The following is a 21,960-nucleotide window of genomic DNA, read 5'->3' on the forward strand; positions in this document are numbered from 1 at the left end:
TTAATAAGATACTGGGCAAAAACAAAGCATGGTTGGGAATATTATTTGAAACCACAATAAATGAATATGCCTTGCAGCATATTTGGTTCTTTCTCTATCTGAAAAATAACATAATCAAGAATAATGTAGCAGCAACATTTTAAAATTATAATTCTTCAGACTTAAAAGACTTTTCTTGCATTATTAAAGAACTGGAATTCATGTCAGTGAAATATTAGTAGTGGAAAAATTCCATACACACAATTTTTAATCAGTACATTCGTAGAGTAACCTAAGCTAGTGAAGGGGTCACATAAGTGGCCCTCCTTCATCTCAGTGGGCCGTAAGATTGAAATTGGGCTTCTTCATGAACCATGACCCCACAAACAGGATTAAATACATTTAATACATGCTGAATATTTTATTACGAGTTATAGAAAATGCTTTTTCGTTCAAAAATTAATAGAACCGTCATCAACTTCAAATGGTAAAAACGAAATAAGTATTTACGCTTACCTTAAATTATAGAAGTAACATAAAAAGCTCAATTTCCCACCTCCACCAGTGTTGTAACCAAGACCAGGAGAGGGTCATTTTGTGAACACGTGTTTGAGGAACTGAAATTTGTTGGACGTGTTGATTGATCCGTAGCAGTGCTTTGATTGGACACAGTAGGAGCGCTCTGCTCTCACGGTCATTGTGCACAGTCGGCACGCACCTCGTTTCACGTGCCCTTGCTTCACATGCGTATCACTCCAGTAATGCCGGTAGGAAAAAGCTACGCAGACAGAAACCAGTGGAGTTTTGAAACCCTGCACATGAGCCATGCTTAAAACCCTGATGGGCTGCATGCAGTGCAGAGCTGCAGAATGCCCACCACTGCACTAGTCCCTAAAGTTATAAAATGAACAATGGGTTATTTCACAAATACTTTCCATATCCTTTCAAACTTTGTCTTTCGGCACTCATGCCTTAGCCAATACCTAAAATAGATTATCTGGTCATTATTTCATCTGTATTTGTAGGAGATTGCTGTGCGCACATTGGCTGCCATATTTCCTACATTGTAACAGTGCATTGGGAGATCAGGACACCTGTTCAATAGCGCCTCTAAAACTCAACAGCTGGCTTCCTGGCATGAGTAGAGTCCATCCATTCCCCCTACTGGTTATATATTTTGGATCTTTATTTTCCTAAATGCCATATGATTGCGTCTGGGTGTATGCCCAAAAAATAGGTGTGATTATCTCCAGTTTTCATGCTCGTTTGGCACTTGGAATTATTTTGATAAGCTCGCTCCCACAATCTTTGCAGGTATTTAAGTCTATCAGCATCTTCCTACAATAGTGTTTTCACAAGTTTTACAATGTAAGGCCTTAGGGAGGATGCAAAGGAGATTTACTGGAATAGATCAGGGATGAAGGACTTCAGTTTTATGGAAAGACAAGAGAAGATCTATTCTTCTTGGAGCGGAGGAAATTAAGAATAGATTTGATTGAAATGTTCAAAATCAGTTTTAAAAGAATTAATAAGGAGAACATGTTTCTGGGCAGACTGTTACTAACCAGAGGACATTGATTTAAAGTAATTGGCAAAAGATCCAGAAATGACATGAGGAAAAATATTTACGCAATGAGTTGGCGGCACGGTAGCACAGTGGTTAGCACTGCTGCTTCACAGCTCCAGGGTCCCGGGTTCGATTCCCGGCTCGGGTCACTGTCTGTGTGGAGTTTGCACATTCTCCTCGTGTCTGCGTGGGTTTCCTCCGGGTGCTCCGGTTTCCTCCCACAGTCCAAAGATGTGCGGGTTAGGTTGATTGGCCAGGTTTAAAAATTGCCCCTTAGAGTCCTGGGATGCGTAGGTTAGAGGGATTAGTGGGTAAATATGTGGGGATAAGGCCTGGGTGGGATTGTGGTCGGTGCAGACTCGATGGGCCGAATGGCCTCCTTCTGCACTGTAGGGTTTCTATGATGATTCTATGAGTTAAGACCTGGGATACATTGTCTGAAAGGGTGCTGAAAGCAGATTCAATAATAACTTTCAAAAGGAAATCGGATATATCCTTGAAGGGCTAAACTTTGCAGGACTGAAGAGAAAGAGGACAGGAGTGAGTCTAATTGGATTGTTCTCTTAACAGCTAGCTGTGCAGAATAGCCTTGTTCTTTACTGCGTCAGTGTGATTTGAAAGCAAAAGTAGAGTACCCGAAATCCAGTAAATTTGAAATCACCAATGTTTTGAGCAGAGGTTGGAATGGAAGTTGTATGTTTTTTTTATGATTACAGTGATGATTTGAGTAAATCAGCAGTGTGATGGCCTAAGCAATTCTGGCATGGCATGAAAACTAATGTAAATCACTGGAATGATAATTTCCTGAAGCTTCTGTGCGAGGATAACGGTGTTTGCTGTGGTTCTGCCTTAAGCCTGGTTCAGGTTTTTGAGAATTTCAGGGTAATATTTTATTGGCTGCAATTAGCTCCATTTATTTTAGTGCAGTTCTCAAAGCAGCAGCAATCTATAAGAATGATTGTGAAAATAAGCTGTCTCCACTCTCATACAAGCTGGAGCACAAGATGAATTATATAAGAATTATGGCACAGTATTAATGAAAAGCATGAAAACGCAAGGATGGAGTTGAGTAATTTCTTCATTACTAGTCATAAAGTCAGCCAATCATAAAATTAAAATGCTCACCTTCGAAATACCTTAAGGCCCAACATGTCAAACTATAAAAATGGAAAATTAACTTTCCTAGGACAAAACAGTGGAGTTGATTTCCATCTCTATTGCCTGGGCATTAAACATTGACTGGACAGAATACGGAAATGAAAATCTGGTGGCAAGCCCTTGAGAGAAGCTGCTGTACTTTTCTCCATAGCAGGAAAGTCCAGCATGTCCTTTACTGGTCTGCAATCACCATCGACAAATTTTCCTTTCCTGTTCAATGCGGGAATGATGTAAATCCACCCTTTTAAACCCCCAGTGATATATTAGCAACTGTCAAATTAATGAATGGCCAGAGTAATCCATGAGATACAATCCAGATGACGTAACACCATATCTTGTGGCGGTATCTCTGCTTCAACTGTATGAGATGTGCCAATGCAGCTCAGTTGTACATTCATAGAATCATAGAATCCTGCCGTGCAGAAGGAGGCCATTTGGCCCATCAAGCCTGCACCGACCACAATCCCACCCAGATCCTATCCTCATAACCCCATGCATTTACCCTAGCTAGTCCCCTGACACTAAGGGGCAATTTAGCATGGCCAATCCACCTAACCCACACATCTTTGGACTGTGGGAAGAAATCGGAGCATCTGGAGGAAACCCACGCAGACACAGGGAGAATGTGCAAACTCCACACAGACAGTGACCCAAGCTGGGAATCGAACCCTGGTCCCCCGAGCTGTGAGGCAGCAGTGCTAACCACTGTGCCACTGTGCTGCCCCACTGTGCCGCCCCATGTGATTCAAATCACATGTTAATACCACAGTGCTCCTTTGCACTTACTACATGTAATCATTTCTCTCTGGCACATGTTATTGAAGCTGTCAACATTTGCAACATGATGTGATGGAATAAAACAAACCTATGCCACCAATAGTTTTGATCATTTTTAAAAATTCTTTCAATAGAAGCAGGCATTGCTGTCAAGGTTAGCAATTGTTGCCCATTCCCAATTCCCCTCAAAGTGAGTGGCTTGCTAGGACATTTCAGAGGGCAGTTAAGAGTCAACCACATTGATGTGGATCTGGAGTCACATGTAGGCCAGACCAGGTAAGGATGGCAGATTTCCTTCCCTGAAGAACATTAGTGAACCAGATAGATTTTTATGACATCGATGATAGTTAATGAAATATACAGCACCCTAGGTTTTATTAATTGGGGCATAGCATACAAGAATAAGGAGATTATGTTGAAGTTGTATAAAACACTAGTTCAGCCTCAGCTGGAGTATTGAGTCCAGTTCTGGGTGCCACACTTAGGGAAGAGGCATTGGAGACAGTGCAGAAAAGACTCAGAAGAATGGTTCCAGAGATAAGGAACTTCAATGATGACAATAGCTTCTAAAAGTCAAGACCATTTTTGTTGGAGAAAAGAAGGCTGAAAGGAGATTTGATCGAGGTATTCAAAATCATAAGTTGTCTGGCCAGAATGTATAGGGAGAAAACTGTTTCCACTCGTGAAAAGATCGAGCATCAGGGGGTACAGATTTAAAGTGATTGGCAAAAGAAACAAAAGCAATATGAGAAAAAAAGTTCATGCACCAAGTGGTTAAGGTTTGGAAGGCAGTCCCTGAGAGTGTGATGGAGGCAGGTTCACTAGAAGCATTCAAAAGCAACCTAGACTGTGATTTGAAAAGAAGGGCCAGGATTTTCTGTTCTCATTCTTCTTGGGCGGACTTGGTGACAGGAGCAGAAAACCTCGTGAGAAGCCCAAATTGTGTTTTACGTCCCTGGGAAGTCTCATTGCGGTTGTCCTCTGCCAATGGTGTAATAGGAATCCTGACCCCCATTATAATGAATTGAATGTAATTATCAGGCATCTACATCTAATTTTCCCCCCTCTCCCCCGACGTTAGATTCCCTCATGTTGATGCGAATTATGACTGGTCTCCCATGTCGTGCACCTGGTGGGCAGATCCGCTGGATTAGCTCAGGGGGTAGTGCCTGGAGAGGTGCCTGGGCAGTGCCAGGAGTTTGCTGCGTGGGGCGGAGGGGTGCGGGGAAGAGGGAACGTTCTATTTTTGCTTTTGTATGTCAGGGCGGCCTTTAAAAAAGGCGATCCAATCTTTAAAAAATGAAGTTGCTGGTGGGGCAGGCTCAGTCAGAGCTCCCCCTGCCAGCGTGGCATTGTGGGCCCATCTCTTCAATTGTTTTTTAGACTATATCTCAAGCAATACGACAGAGAAAGCCACCGTTTGGGTTGGCAGCTTCAATGCCACTCTTCCCGCTTGCTGCTACACTCTGCAAAAAAAGGGAACATTCTGTCCAAAGAACGTGCAGGGTTATGGGGGAAGGCAGGAGAATGACACTAAGTGATTTGCTAATTTGGAGAGCTGATGTAGACATGATGGGCCGAAAGGCCTCATTCAGCACTGTAACAATTCTGTGGTACAGAGACTAGCTTTTAATTATAGATTTTATTAATTAAATTTAAATTCCATCAGCTGACTTGGTGCGATTTAAACCATAACACCTCTGGGCCTCGAGCTTACTACTCCAGTGACATTACCATTACTCCACCATCTCTCCTTATTTGTTTCTTTCTCTTTTAATTTGATATGTTCTACCTTGAGATGAGTGATGTGAATACTGATACTGATTTCCCAGTTTTGGCATCCAATGAAAGACTCAAAGTCATATATAGCATGAGTAGTTTACCAACCAGTATCTTAACTCTTGCCTCAAAACAATACCTCTACTGTACCAATGTAGATTTTTAAATTTTCTTGATCAGCTATCTTTATGGAAAGCCTGAAGTAGATTACTATGCAATGCAAATCCATTCCCTTGAAGTTTTGTGCGCTAGTGAACTGCACCAACATGCCTTCCTTATCCATGTTTTATTTCAGGTGGTGACCACACAAAATAAATTTTGGTATTTGAAGCAGAAAACCTTTTTAGAGCCTTGTATGGCAAACTTTTTCCATCAACTGTCCAAAGACAAAACGGCACAAATCTCTTTTTCAAGGTACAATTTTTCTTTCTCTGTGCTGCACGACTTTTATGTGCTGATATGAAGTTTTAACACACTTAATGCAATTGTTCCATTCTTAGGGTGAAGCAGTGAGAGATGTTTGCCTGTTATCCTCAATTAGATGTGGATCTGTTGCCAGACAGGTACATTTTTCATGTCAGTATCCTTTTTTTGAATAATTTAATGGACTGGGATAGGCTACAATATGATGTAGAGATTTGAGGGGAAGTTTTGTTCTGGGACAAACATCGATTTATCGATTTATGTCTCTGAAATTTCTGAAAGTTGGAGACACTGTCATGGCTTTAGAATAGTGCAGCAAACACAGTACTCAGCAGAAGTTACTTGCACCCTTGAATGTAATTACTATTCTAGACTGATATTTCATTCGGTCTATAAAAAGCAGCTGTTGTGTACTTTTAAATACAATGCTCAAATAGATTTGTTACATTTATTCTGAGGATTTGGACAATGCTGGAAATGCTCATAATCGAGAACACGAGGACAGTTTGTCTACAAAAACATTTCCAATCACTAATAAATCTACCTGAGCATTACCTCAGAAAATGCTAAAAGAATTGCCGCTTTCTTTTCTTTGAAACCATTGCATCACAGAATTCCAGTATTAACAGTGTAATGATTATCTGAAAGCCATGTGAAGAATGCCATGTTCTTCAAAAATGTTCTCTTTGCATTTAATCCAATTTGACATCAACAAGCCAACTCTGTTTGCTTTGTTTTTCTACAGTCCAAATTTAGATTAAAACTGCAAATGCGATTTGCTTTCACTTTTGCCTGAATGAGGTACTATATTCATAGCTTCGGGATCCTCATCTATCTTTGGCAAAAATCTAATTTTGAATTCTTCCTTTATTAAAGGTACCCTGACATCCTTTTTTCCCAGTAAACTTAAATAAAACCAATGTACTTTAAGCAGTAATTCAATTGTATTGCCAATGAAAGAAAATAGTGAAACACAGTGACAAGGTTTTGATTAGTATATTTTGCTACCTTCTCATTTTGCAGAGATTCTACAGAGAAGTTCCAGTTTATATAATTACAGTGTATGTTTTATATATATTAGCTGATTGTCTGTTGTATTGAGCACAGGAAGTAAAGGCCAAATATAATCTTCAGATGACGCTGGGCTAGAGGACAAGGGTTCAATCAAACCAATGATACTAAAGCACAATGCAATGTGAGTAGTCAGGAGGAGTAGTTTGGGATGAGGGGAGGGTGGGGCTCTGGGAATACAGTGCAAAGCTCTCCCTCAATCACTTTAACTACCCAGTCGCACGGTTCCTGCCGAGCCGAGAGGCTGAACAAAATGGTCTGTATGATTTTCTATGTGAAGAACAGAGTCTCAGAAAATTTGCTCTGTGCTACTTTACTCATCGTCATTAAGCTCTCCAGGCTCGGGTCCAATCCACTCTACACCAAACATTTCTATTAGTGTCAGTCTTGTCTCAGTGAAGGCACTTCTGTGCCTGAGTCAGAAGTTTATTTCGCTGCTGTCTGCGGGACTTCACTAAGTGGTTGCGCTTGCATACATTGCAGCAGTGACTACATTTCAAAAGTTATCATTAGGTGTGCATTTGGACATGAACAGCACAATATAACAATGCAGTCCTTCCTTGGTGTAGCTATTTCTATGTTTCACACTGACAGTGACCCAGGTTCAATTCCGGCCTTGGGTGACTGTGTGGAATTTGCACGTTCACCCCACGTCTGCATGGGTTTCCTCCCGGTGCTCCGGTTTCCTCCCACAGTCCAAAGATGGACAGGTCAGGTGGATTGGGCATGCTGAATTGCCCCTTATTGTCCCAAGATGCATAGGTTAGGTGGATTAGCTTTGGGAAATACTTGGGGTTACAGAGATGGGGCGAGGGTGGGCCTGGGAAGGGTGCTCTGTCGGAGAGTTGGTGCAGACTCGATGGGACGAATGACCTCCTTCAGCACTGTAGGGATTTTCTGCTATGATTTATCCCAACAATATATTTCAAATGAAACTCATAAAAAGCCTTCATAATTCATTATGACACTTCAGTTCCCTCACCAGCTACCCTTACGCACTATTATAAATACAGTTGTGTAATTAGTACCATATTATTGTCAGTTTTGTGTTATTTGTTTTATACCTGCTGGGATTTAGTGAAATTGTTCAGGCTCTTTTCATTTTAATGGACAAGGCAGTGAAGACTTTCAGGTTGTATGGGTTACAGTTCAGAAGTCTGCAAAAATGCAGACTGTTTTACAAAAAGTAGCGCTTTGCGACTGTCAGAAACATGTCGAGCATGCATGTTTCGAAGCTTGAAAGAAAATACAAACAAAAGCAAATGTTGAACTTGGCATGGTTGCTCTCTGTTTAAAAATAAAGACTGTCCATCAAAAGACAATTACGTATAATTAGCAACTCCTTTTAAGCATTACAGCATAAAATTCTGTACAGAAGCAGCAGGGTGATAGACCGGGGTCAGAATTCTCCCAAGCCCCCACTGGCAGGTTCAATGGTGGTTTGGGGGGAGGGGTATGGTTGGAGAGCAGAATTAGGCAGAAGGCCCAAGAATTGGTTTTAGTTTTAATTGGTTTTACAACAGCGTGAATTTCCCATGGGACCTTTTGCTGGTGCCCACCATGACGGATCATAAGACCGACTGGAAGCCGGCATGAACCTAAATTGCATCCTGCTAATTTGATGCAGATGAAAGTCCAACCACTCACGCCCAATTCTCCACACACCATTGGAAAAACACACTGGTGCAAAACACGTCTGGAACAAGGTGGCAAGCAGATGTCAAAACTCACCTGAACAAAGCCTGGGGCTGCCTATGGAGTTCGGCAACTCTGGACCCTGGAACACCACAGCAGTGGGTGAGGGGAACATCTCCAGGTGGGCCTACCAGATACAGTATCCCGGAGGAGGTCCATCTTCCAGCCTCAGAATGTGCTTGGAAACTCATCTTCTTTCTCAGGAGATCCATTTTCTGGTCTCAGAGTGCTCCCGGAGATACATCTTCATTTTCAGGAGGCAGTGGAACCATTGCTTCAGCACCCCAGTAATCTGGTTGATGATGTTTTCTGTGGTAGCATGGCTCTCACTGTATACATGCTTGCCAAATATGGTTGGGTTGCAAAGTGAAGTTATGAGCCTTGTGCTAAGTGGATAACCCCTGTTGCCCAGCAGCGACCCTTTGGTTGGTGTAACAGCTCAAATACAGCGGGAGCAGAATGAAAGCATCATCACAGCTGCCAGAACAGCAAGTATTTATCAGCACGATATTCTGATCATGGTCACACACCAACTGCACATTTAGCACTTTGCACTTTTAATAAATTTCAACATTTCATGTGCTGCCACAAAGCTATCTGTGATCAGTGGTACCACAGGGAAGCCCAGTATCCTGGTCAAGCCACATGCATGTCCTGCCTTCTTTTCCATGTAAGAGATTTACCAACACCAGGTTAAAGTCCAACAGGTTTATTTGGTAGCAAATGCCATTAGCTTTCGGAGCGCTGCTCCATCGTCAGATGGAATGGAAATCTGCTCTCAAACAGGGCACAGAGACACAAAATCAAGTTACAGAATACTGATTAGAATGCGAATCTCTACAGCCAACCAGGTCTTAAAGATACAGACAATGTGAGTGGAGGGAGCATTAAGCACAGGTTAAAGAGATGTGTATTGTCTCCAGACAGGACAGCCAGTGAGATTCTGCAAGTCCAGGAGGCAAGCTGTGGGGGTTACTGATAGTGTGACATAAACCCAACATCCCGGTTTAAGCCGTCCTCATGTGTGCGGAACTTGGCTATCAGTTTCTGCTCAGCGACTCTGCGCTGTCGTGTGTCGTGAAGGCCAGCTTGGAGAACGCTTACCCGAAGATCAGAGGCTGAATGCCTGTGACCGCTGAGTGTTCCCCAACAGGAAGAGAACAGTCTTGCCTGGTGATTTTCGAGCGGTGTTCATTCATCCGTTGTCGTAGCGTCTGCATGGTTTCCCCAATGTACCATGCCTCGGGACATCCTTTCCTGCAGCGTATCGGGTAGACAACGTTGGCCGAGTTGCAAGAGTATGTACCGTGTACCTGGTAGATGTTGTTCTCACGTGAGATGATGGCATCCATGTCGATGATCCGGCACGTCTTGCAGAGGTTGCTGTGGCAGGGTTGTGTGGTGTCGTGGTCACTGTTCTCCTGAAGGCTGGGTAGTTTGCTGCGGACAGTGGTCTGTTTGAGGTTGCGTGGTTGTTTGAAGGTAAGAAGTGGGGGTGTGGGGACAGCCTTGGCGAGATCTTCGTCTTCATCAATGACATGTTGAAGGCTCCGGAGGAGATGCCGTAGCTTCTCCGCTCCGGGGAAGTACTGGACGATGAAGGGTACTCTGTCCACCGTGTCCCGTGTTTGTCTTCTGAGGAGGTCGGTGCGGTTTTTCGCTGTGGCGCGTCGGAACTGTCGATCGATGAGTCGAATGCCATATCCTGTTCTTATGAGGACATCTTTCAGCATCTGTAGGTGTCTGTTGCGATCCTCCTCATCCGAGCAGATCCTGTGTATACGGAGGGCTTGTCCGTAGGGGATGGCTTCTTTAATGTGTTTCGGGTGAAAGCTGGAGAAGTGGAGCATCGTGAGGTTATGACCGGAGGGAATACAATTACTTCCCCTTATCTGATGTAAAAAGCATCTGTCTCATGGCAAACTGGAAAATGTTAAAGATGTCACTGCTGTAGCGTGGAGGAATCAATTCCGTGCCATGGTTCCCTTCATAGGCACTGGCACTGTGATTCTTTTCCTGTTCTAAGATTGCAGATCAAGTTACAAGAGTAGGGAGAGTTATGTGAGCACCTCCTTTGTAAACACACACCTTACTCCTGACTTAGGCAGAGGTAAGAGAAATTCTCCCAAATGACCTCAAGTGGGTCTGAGAGCTCTTCTCTCCCTCGTCCTCTCTTTGTGAGCAGCTTGTCCTCTTCTTTGTTGCCCCTGTTCCATATTACTCTCAATCTGCAGTCCAAGGTGAATAGTAACTATAGCAAGCATCACAAGTGGGCTGGCCAGAACCCTTAAAGTGACAACCAAGGCTTTGTTCATGTGCAACACCAACTTAGCAAACCACCAATTGCTTCTACAAACACAAATACAACCTGTACACTTAATCAGCAACTAATCTGCAAGTCATTGATGATCCCTTTAAATAGTCCTGGTTGGATGGTCCTTCCTGTTACTGAATACATGTTAACTCAAGTGGTGAGAAAAAAACGGCCACGCTGGTGTCAAATCAGCCTTCCACGCTGACTGACAGCACAATCTGCCTTCTCTGCATATTCACTCACTGCACACTTGCATTAACACCATCACCTAGGTGGTGATCGGAGTGATTCATGAGTAGATGCCATTTTGAAACACATGTCTGAATTTTGCAGCAACTCAATCTTAGAATTTTATTCAAAATTGAACTTGGATAGCCTGTAAAGAAAAAGAAAACTATTTATTTAATATGGTTTTATAGTCTGGACAACGTAAAAATATTTCCAATCATAAAGAGTACATTTTCCTTGCCACACAGCTCTCTGCTTTGAACAGAAAGTAAGCCATTCCTCTTGATTGAATGGAATATGAATATAACTGCAATTTCCCCAGTGTATTGTCTATTATTCATTGCTTCTAGCTTTCAAGATTGAAGTTATAAATAATGTGTGCACAACAGTTGGCTTGATGCTCATATTTGTGCAGAGTCTGCGAGAGATTTTTGGCAGTTAATTATTTTGATTATAAAGGGTGATCTAAGTGCCACTGTAACACCAGAAAAGTAATGAAAGGAAGGTCTGTCATTATGTCTGCTGTTTTGATTTACAGTGGAACACGTTGTTCAGTACAGTCATACATTTGAAGCAGTACAGAAAAGACCCCATATATAGTAGGATAGATATAATGACTAACTCTGCCCTTAAAAGCTGAAGCAAAACTTCATTGCATTCATTGCAGCATGATCAAACACCAAACACATAATGAATTGAAATATTACAAATGATATTTTCCTTGTTTGTCCCGCAGAATAAACAACATATCATTTGAAGTGCTGGCATTCTGACATTAAGAGCTTTGCCCTGCTTGATTTGCTTTACAGAGACTTGGATCAGGAAGCATTTCGAATCTGTGTAGCAATCTGTAACTACACCCAATGGTGAATGCCAGGTACAGATACTTAATCTACTATTCTGTGGTGCAGCACATAACACACCCCATGAGGTTACCCTTATATTACAGTTACAATCCTCTGTCCCACACATCATTCCATTTCCACAGAGACAGATTCTTTGGTCTCTATCAAAGATATTTTTAACCATCCTTCGAGGAGCCCTGTATGAATAGGAGATGGATTTCCTATTGATCTTTTAATCTCTCTCTGAGAAATACCACCATATAATTCATGATTGCATATAACTCTGCTTCATTTCTCTATTCTAGATTTCTGTATAAAAATTCAGATTTGGTAAATCAGGGAGATCATAAAATGGTAAGAAATAGGACCAGGAGTAGACTATTTGACCCATCAAGCCTGCTCTTCCATTCAATAAGGTCACTAGCAATGCAATGAAGTTACTGTGGTGGCACAACGGTTAACACTGCTGCCACACAGTGCCAGGGACCCGGGTTCGATTCCCAGCTTGGGTCACTCTCTGTGCGGAGTCTGTACGTTCTCCCCGTGTCTGTGTCGGTTTCCCTTCCACATAACCATGGTAACTCTGCATGATTATATTACAGTTTTCCAAATGTCCTGCTTCTACCTCCCTAATAATGGATTCTAGCGTTTTCCCAATATCAGATGTTAGACCAACCAGTTTATAGTTTCCTGCTTTCTGTCTCCCTCTTTTCTTAAAGTGTTACATTTCCAATTTTCCAATCCTCTGGGTCCTTTCCAGGACCTAGGGAATTTCAGAAGATTACAACCCATGCATCCACTATCTCTGCAGCAACTTCTTTTAAGTGTTCTGATCCCAGCTGATGTTACTATTGGACAGTCAAGAGTTTAGTCTTTCTTTAAACCCTGTTTTCCCTGGACGTTTCGAGTCCAGATGACCCTTTGTCAAAGCTTTGACAAAGGGCCATCTGGACTCAACGTCAGCTCTTTTCTCTCCTTACAGATGCTGCCAGACCTGCTGAGATTTTTCAGCGTTTTCTCTTCAGGTTTCAGATTCCAGCATCCGCAGTAATTTGCTTTTATCCTTTCTTCCTCCCTTTACCTCCTGCTGTTCTAATATTCTTGGGATGTTTTTTGTGTCTCCTTCTCTGAAGACCGATGCAACATACTTGTTCAAAGCCTCTGCCATTTCCTTGTTTCCCATTATTAATTCCCCAGGCTTGTCCTCTAAATGGCCAATGTTTATTTTTGTTACTTTTTTTTCCTTTTTATATACTCGTAGAAGCTTTGACTATCTGTTTTTATATTTTTGCTAGTTTTCTTTCATATTTCAATTTCTTCCTCATTATTTTTTCTGTAGTCAACCCGGTTTCTAACATTTTCACAATCTTCTGGCCTACCACTAATCTTTACAGTGCTATCCATCTTTTCTTTCAACGTGATACTATACATCAGTGATGAAGGAGCAGTGCCTGAAAGCTCGTGATTCCAAATAAACCTGTTGGACTTTAACCTGGTGTTGTGAGACTTCTTACTGTAGCCACAAATAATACATCCTTGTCTTTCTTTCTCAATGGAATGTACATTTGTTGAGAGTTATGAAATATCTCTTTAAATCTCTGCCACTGCTGTGGAGAAACTGATGTTTAATGATTCGTTTTAGTTTCATTTACACACAATCAAAGCATCTTAATCAATCAACCTAATCTTTTTAACCATAACCATATTTGATATAATGTGACTCGGTTTAGCTTCATTTTGATAGAGAAAGGCATCATGGAATGTTTATACAAGCATAGAGGTAACATACTCGTGACTTAATTACAGATCAACTGCTGAAGAGGCCTCTGTTGTACTTATTTTCTCAGCCTTCAAGGTTGAGTGGGCAAGCTTACATCTTGAAATACAATAAATCCTTGTCGGAATTGGGTGTTATCAGCAAATGAAAGTTAGAAGTAATGTATAAGAGAGGAAGGAGGAAAGAATAACAACTGTGCTTTTCATTAAGTTGACTTATTTTGTAGTATTTTGGCGAAAAAGGCAATTGCATTTGGTTCGATGCATTCCTTATGTTAAAGTTATTTTTTGTATTAGTATGTGACTACATTTGTGGCCGTATAATCTTTTTAGACTTTAACTATGTATTAACTGAATGTATAAGAACACTATGCACCTACATTTCTTACACAATGTATAACCCTTAAGTACTACCGATTCCAGATATTATATATTTGTACTTTGTAAACTTTATTGGTCTTGAGGTTGTAAGCAGCTTGGCCACTCTATCATTCATTCTAAAAGTAACTAATTTGAAGTAACCACAAAAAAGCAGTCACTGGTAAGGGTCTGATTGAATGAGGATTCTCCCAATTACACAAGTCTGAAACATTGGGTATCAACCATGAGGGAATGATAGTATATTTCCCCATCCTGAACAAATGAGCAAGGGAGATATTAAAACATTTAGCAAGAAGTAACAGAAACAAACTTTAATGAGAGGGATGATCCCACAAGTAATTGACACGTTAGAGGGCCAGTCTGGGGACTGTGGGGAATGATATCAATAGATGACCATCATCCTCAAGAAACCAATTAGAAACTGATCATGCCTACCTAGACCAATCACGCACCCCTTAACCCAATTAAAGATTAGCCTCGCCTCATTTAGGTAAGTTAGAATGCAATAACATCATTGAACACACTGTGGTTTGGAATGAGTTAATGAGCAGAAGCTTTCACTGGGCAAGTTGTGCATAAAGTTTGGAGTTGAAGTTTGTTTGTAGTGCCTGCTGTCCAGAAGGAAGCAGAGGTTATTGGGAGAGAACAAAGATTGAATGTCAACCTGTGCCCAAGACCGAACTGGGAAGCAAGAGCCGGAGTACTCCAGTCAAGTCCTGTTCTATCTTTGTTAAGTATAAATCTCCAATTTATGAAAGATTTCTTGAGTTACTTCACCAATGTCTCCTTTTGCCAAAATGATTAAAGTCTCAAATGAACACAATTACAATTTGAGTTCATATAATACCTATTTTCTCATCCCACTTTAGCCAACTTTGCCTTTATACCCTTGTAAGTTTCCTTTGTTTAGTTTTAAGTTCTGAATTTTCAACTCCCAATGGAGTTGCAGATTGGATTAGGAAAGAGTGAACTTAGATTTTTTTGCTGGAAAAACAATATTCTGCCCCTGCCCTGCCCCAGCCCCACACGACTTTTGTCTGACCTTTTGGGCGGTTGGCCCTGCCCCACACCATTTTTGTCTGACCTTTTGGGCGGTTGGCCCTGCCCCACACCATTTTTGTCTGACCTTTTGGGCGGTTGGCCCTGCCCCACACCATTTTTGTCTGACCTTTTGGGCGGTTGGGAAGCCTTGGGTGCAGAATGCACTCAGACCTCTTACGAGGTCGGGGTTCCCATTGTGAGGACACAAGAAAATTATATTCCCTCCCACACACCATTTTTGTGTGCTGGTGTGGGTTTTGGAATCCCTAAAAAAAAATGCAAATGGTTGTGGCCACGGGCAAGTCTGCTGAGGAGACGGGAATATTCTGAAGGGTAAGTGTAAAATATTTTGACGCCTTCAAATGTCACTGTTAGATGCTGTATTATACTGTAAATGTATTTTAATGCAGTGATTCATCATAGGGATCCGTCCCACAAAGGCAAGTTGACCCTTACATTGACTACCATTATGAAGTGATATCATGCATTACTGTACTTTTTTCATTGGAGAAACTGCCATAATGCATTAAATGCCAAAAAAAGCTGTGTCGGCCTCTACTTTTGTGTTTTTGCTGTGATTTAATTCAATTGAAAACTCTGGCTATTAAAAAACCCTGCTTTTGAAAGTTGAAAAGCATCTCTGCACCTGCTCATCTCCATTGATTGACTGGAACTCTGCTTTGAAAGAGAAACGGAACACCAGTCTGTCCTGTCAGTTTCAGGCAATGTAGCTAGAAGCTTTTGTTATGACAGTTGTAGCCATTGTGAATGCTTAGCTGGGTTCCAAATGCTAACATTGCTTGAGCTCAGTAGGTGGTCTATTGATCAAGAGCATCTGAAACTTTTAAGAACCTGTAATGGCAGAATTATACCTTTGGTGTGGATTTTTATGTTTGTTTATATCTAGTATGCACTTAAGGGATTACATTTTTTGCACTGGAATAGTGTTTTGTTCTAGTATCAGTGATGGTGTGTTTTAGTTCAAAGTTTTATTAGATTGTTGGAGGCTTAATGTTTTCCAATGATTTTAAAACAATTTCCATTGCTATTGCATAGCCCCTCATGGAGATTCATGCTGAAAATTCGGGGGTGGGGCCTATTCTCGCTGGAGAGGCCGGCAGCAGAGCGCTGAGCGGGCCACTTCACATGCACTGATCTGTCAGCGCGGAGATCGGCACATGCACTGCTGGCCACCTCAAGCGCTGGCCAGCCCCGTGACCCTGCATTGTTGCCCCTCCAACCCCTCCCCCTCCACCTCCCCAATTGCTGGCCTCCCGGATGTCACCGGAGCAGCTTCAACACCCTCCTTCCCCCCCCCCCCCCCGCCCCCCAACCTGCCTTAATCTCCTGAGCACCCCCCCCCCACCCCCACAGGTCCCAATCTGCTGATTTCCCCCCCTTACCTCCCACCCCCCTGATGGCTGGCCCCAATCAGCCTCTTCCCTCCTTCTGTTCCTGATCCTGACTGCAGAATGTTAGCGAGACCCCCAACCCCCACCATTGGCCCCCCCATAGGCCCCACCCTCAATAGGCCCTGCCCCCTTGACACTGCCTGATGCCCGGTGGGCAGTGCCAAGGTGCCCCTTGGGTGTTGCCACGTTGTCCTTGGGCAGTGTGGGGGTGGGGCCAGAGCGCTTCGGGGGGGCCTCCTTGGCCCCCTTTCACTCCAGCGGGGTTGGGCCACCAGCTCCCTGTTACTGGGGAGCTATTGTAAACCCTCCTGGAGCGAACCACTCCTGGTGGGGTGGGAGAAGCTAGCGGACATGGGGACCTCAGTCCCGGATTGAATGAAGATTCTAATATTCAAATGAGCCGATTTCTGGTGTGGAACTGACGATGCTGGCCTGGAGGCCGTGGCGCCCGCTAAACGGCCTCAGCTGATGTCTCCCGGAGAATTGCCCCTATATATAGAAAGAGATAATGCACTTGTATAGGTTACAATCAGCTCAGTCTCTGATTATGATCTCCAGCTTCCCATGTGGCAGGCCTGTAGTTTCTCAGTTTTGATGCCCTAAATTTGAAGAGACAATATTGTAAACTGAGGGATTCTCCGCAGACTATGAGGTTCCTTGTAGTCGAAATTCTAGGAGATTGGTTCTCAGGTGAACCTTAAACTGGAACAGGCCAAATACTTGGACTGCTTGAGGTCGCACAGTTTATTCTGGGTCACACATTGGTTGAACTGATAGTTCAATGGCTTTGATGAAACTGCCTGGAAACAGATTTTAGCTGATTTTAAAAATCAGTCAACAATAAGGCTCCCTCATCATGTGAAGTTTTATAAGTTTTCAAAGAAAGGGATGGTATTTATATTGCTCCCTTCAAACTGTGTTGTGATTTAACACCTTTAAGATTCACCTGGTCTAGTTTGGATGGGGAAACCATAGTGCAATGAAAGGTTCATAGTGTCCATTCACTTCTATTTGCCACAAATTTGTTATCTTCCGTTTTGTCCAGCATGAAGCAGAGAAACAGATAATCTGGAAATTGGTTCATCCTTAAACAAAGGGATGTGTGAATTCCCCGGATGGCTATGAATGTACATTTTTAATTTGGTATTGGCTTGAGACTTGGTACTATCTGTAGTTCAAATGTCAAAGGGCACCTGATTTTCAGTCGCCATTTTAATTGTTTGTTTATATCCAGTTTTTAAAGTATTGACTGAAAATTCATAATATGACATCTCTGTAGGAGACATGACACCTGTTAGGGTACTGATCAGAAACATCAATGTATATTATGAAGCTATATTAGACCCCAACAGTTTTCTATTAGTGTGAGAATAAGATGTTTCACCCCAGGGGTGATTCTATTGACAAACTAGAGAGCTTTTATCAAAACACATTTTATTTAACAATATAGTTTAACTATAACAAATGAATTAGCTTAACATTTAGCATTTGAACAATACTTAATCATGACAAGATGCAATTCTTAACTGATAACTTATCTCTAATGGTTCCATTTCAAACAATATTCCTCTTATCGACTTAAAACCCCACTTCAAAATCAGTTAGCAAACACAGGCTTACATGCTTGTAATTAGATTGCCAGTCCTAGAGTTCTCAGAGCATATCTGGAGAGAGAGAGAGACTGAAAGACAGAAGCACCTATCTTCTGATAGTCCTAAACAGCAACCTCCAGAGAGAGGGAGAGACAGAAAGACATCTCTTGTTTCTTTCAGAACTATGCAGTAACTGCTTGTATTTTTAAACGCTGTCTCTTCTGCAAGTTTAGCTCCTCTTATTAAGACATGACTCTCTCTCTCTCTCAATCAACCCAATCAAATCCATACTCAGGTTTCCCGTGGGGGTTTCAAAGTAAACAGAAATACATTAACTCTGTTAAGACGAACGCACCATTAGCTAAATTCAATCACTATCCTGCATTTTTAACATTTGAGCTGTCTGTCGCCCAGACAATTCAGCACTGTGTAAAACAGCTGAATTTTAAATATACCCCTTCCATGATAAAAAACACATTTCTTAAAGGCACAGAATCATCACACACTTCATTCAACATAAACAGTTATTTTGCATTGATATCTTTGAATTTGGTTAACGAAAATGTAAAGTTGATAGCAATGGTCATTATTATGTACGTGAGCGTTTCATTGTTGTTAATGTGAGCTGACAAAAATAATGGTCTTTATCAATTTCAGATCACCCAAACTCTGAAGGTGGCATCTCCTCTTTTGAGATTGCAGAGTTGGATTCAAGCATCGAAGATGAGCATGGACGTATCAACATTACACAGACAATGGAAGATTTTTTCATGGATGCAGAACAAAGGAAACTGTTGGAGCCTAACCCTGTCTCTGAAGAAATTGCACATTTGCTGACCACAAAAATTTCACAACTGAAAGCAGAAGGAGGTGGCCGGTATCTCCTGCGAAGCTTCCAAATGGCCCTGGTTTTGTTCAATAGGCATGGTGCCAACATTTTCAAAAAAGAAGCTATTAAGTGTGGGCATTTCTCCTCTGTCAATTCTGCAGCCGATTCAGCAGAATTCAACCCTTTGCCTGGACTCTCAGAGGATGTTGTTAGTTTTATTCTTCAGGAGATTTCAAAATGAGCGAAACAATGATATTGAACATTTTAAGAATATTTTATATGAAATTATATTTTGTGACAATTATAACCTAAAATTTCAATCAGTGGGAATTGTAAATGAGCATTTAATGCAGTTGTTTAAGGTTCATCTGATTTGTGGTTTAATACAGGCATAAATCTATTTAAAATAAACAGGTTACATTAAAATAACACAGGGATGAAATACACGTGTTTGGCCCCTAGTATGGCTAAGAATTTTTTGGGACTTGTATTTCAAAAGTTCAGATTGATTTTAAAGTTTATTTATTGGTGTAGGCTTACGTTAGCACTACAATGAAGTTACTGTGAAAATCCCCTAGTCGCCACACTCCGGCGCCTGTTCAGGTACACTGAGGGAGAATTTAGCACGGCCAAAGCATCTAACCAGCACATGTTACGGACTGTGGGAGGCATCCGGAGGAAACTCACGCAGACACGGGGAAAACATGCAGACTCTGCACAGACAGTGACCCAAGCTGGGAATCGAACCCGGGTCCCTGGTGCTGTGAGGCAGCAGTGCTAACCACTGTGCCACCCATTCTATCATATTTAAAATATAAATTGAGTTTAACATACCTACAATATAAAATGGAATAATTTTGTGCTGCAACTGTGGAGAAATTGCTTTGAAAATATATACCATGCCTTAAAATGCTTTTTTAAATAGATTTGCAATGAAATCAAGCAAAATGTCCTCTTACAGGTATTTCAGCAAGCTTCAGGAGAAAGATTAATCCAACAAAGGCCATGTAACAAATGATAAACCTGCTTCTGGCCTCGGCTTGTTGGCCACAACATGCAGACTGTTGCTATTAAAAGGAGAAACTAACTTTAATATTGTTTTATTTATTGGATTTTGGATGAAATGCAGTACTGCTCAGACTATTGTGAAATGGGCATGCATTGGTTCAATTGTAGGAAATGTACAGCACAGGAACAGGCCCTTCAGCCCTCCAAGCCTGCACTGACCATGCTGCCCGACTGAACTGAAACCCCCTACCCTTCCGGGGACCATATCCCTCTATTCCCATCCTATTCATGTATTTGTCAAGACACCCCTTAAAAGTCACTACCATATCCGCTTCCACTACCTCCCCTGGCAACGAGTTCCAGGCACCCACCACCCTCTGTGTACAAAATCTGCCCTGTACATCTCCTTTAAACCTTGCCCCTCGCACCTTTAAACCTGTGCCCCCCTAGTAATTGACTCTTCCACCCTGGGACAAAGCGTCTGACTATCCACTCTGTCCATGCCTCCCATAATCTTGTAGACTTCTATCAGGTCGCCCCTCAACCTCTGTCGTTCCAGTGAAAACAAACTAAGTTTCTCCAACCTCTCCTCATAGCTAATGCCCTCCATACCAGGCAACATCCTAGTAAATCTTTTCTGTACCCTCTCCAAAACCTCCACATCCTTCTGGTAGTGTGGCGACCAGAATTGAACACTATATTCCAAGTGCAGCCTAACTAAGGTTCTATAAAGCTGCAACATGACTTGCCAATTTTTAAACTCAATGCCCCGGTCGATGAAGGCAAGCATGCCTTCTTGACTACCCTCTCCACCTGCATTGCCACTTTCAGTGACCTGTGTACTTGTACACCCAGATCCCTTTGCCTATCAATACTCTTAACTCCATTTACTGTATATTTCCTATCTGTATTAGACCTTCCAAAATGCATTATCTCACATTTGTCCGGATTAAACTCCATCTGCCAGCTTTCCGCCCAAGTCTCCAACTGATCTATATCCTCTGATGGTCCTCATCGCTATCCGCAAATCCACCAACCTTTGTGTCTTCCGCAAACTTACTAACCAAACCAGTTACATTTTCCTCCAAATCATTTATATATATATTACAAACAGCAAAGATCCCAGCACTGATCCCTGAGGAACGCCACTTGTCACAGCCCTCCATTCAGAAACGCACACTTCCACTGCTACCCTCTGTCTTCTTTGACCGAGCCAGTTTTGTATCCACCTTGCCAGCTCACCTCTGATCCCATGCGACTTTACCTTCTGCACCAGTCTGCCATGAGGGACCTTGTCAAAGGCCTTACTGCAGTCCATGTAGACAACATCCACTGCCCTACCCTCATCAATCATCTTCGTCACTTCCTCGAAAAACTCGATCAAGTTCGTGAGACACGACTTCCCCTTCACAAAATCATCTTGCCTCTCACTAATACGTCCACTTATTTCCAAGTGGGAATAAATCCTGTCTCAAAGAATCCTCTCCAATAATTTCCCTACCACTGACATAAGGCTCACCGGCTGTAATTACCTGGATTATTCTTGCTACCCTTCTTAAACAAAGGAACAACATTGGCTATTCTCCAATCCATTGGGGCCTCCCCTGTAGCCAGTGAGGATACAAAGGTTTCTCTCAAGGCCCCAGCAATTTCCTCCCTTGCCTCTCTCAGTATTCTGGGGTGTACCCCATCAGGCCCTGGGGACTTGTCTACCTTAATGTTTCTCAAGGACCCCAATGCCTCCTCCTTTTTGATCTCAACATGACTCAAACTAACTAGACATCCTTTCCCAAACTCATCATCCACCAAGTCTTTCTCTTTGGTGAATACTGACGCAAAGTACTCATTTAATACCTTGCCCATTTCCTCTGGCTCCACGCATAGATTCCCTCCCTTGTCCTTGAGTGGGCCCATCCTCTCCCTGGCTACCCTTTTGCTCTTCACATATATATAAAAAACCTTGGGATTTTCCTTAATCCTGCTGGCCAATGCTTTTTTGTGACCCCTTTCAGCCCTCCTTACTCCTTGCTTAAGTTTCTTTCTATTTTCCTTGTATTCCACACTTGCTTCGTGTGTTCCCAACTT

General features: G+C 42.3%; 1 protein-coding gene across 2 annotated transcripts in view; it reads left to right on the forward strand.

Moving 5' to 3' along the window:
• LOC144504649 (uncharacterized) overlaps positions 1-19,958 on the forward strand; it is an 86,681-nt gene extending 66,723 nt beyond the window's left edge. For both annotated transcript variants that reach the window (XM_078230334.1, XM_078230336.1), the window contains exon 3: positions 18,696-19,958. In XM_078230334.1, coding sequence (XP_078086460.1) covers positions 18,696-19,108 — 413 coding nt within the window. In that variant the 3' untranslated portion in view covers positions 19,109-19,958. The remainder of the gene's footprint in view (positions 1-18,695) is intronic.
• The last annotated feature ends 2,002 nt before the right edge of the window (positions 19,959-21,960 follow it).

The sequence above is a fragment of the Mustelus asterias genome, chromosome 15, assembly GCF_964213995.1.
Source record: "Mustelus asterias chromosome 15, sMusAst1.hap1.1, whole genome shotgun sequence".
NCBI classification, from domain to species: Eukaryota; Metazoa; Chordata; class Chondrichthyes; order Carcharhiniformes; family Triakidae; genus Mustelus; species Mustelus asterias.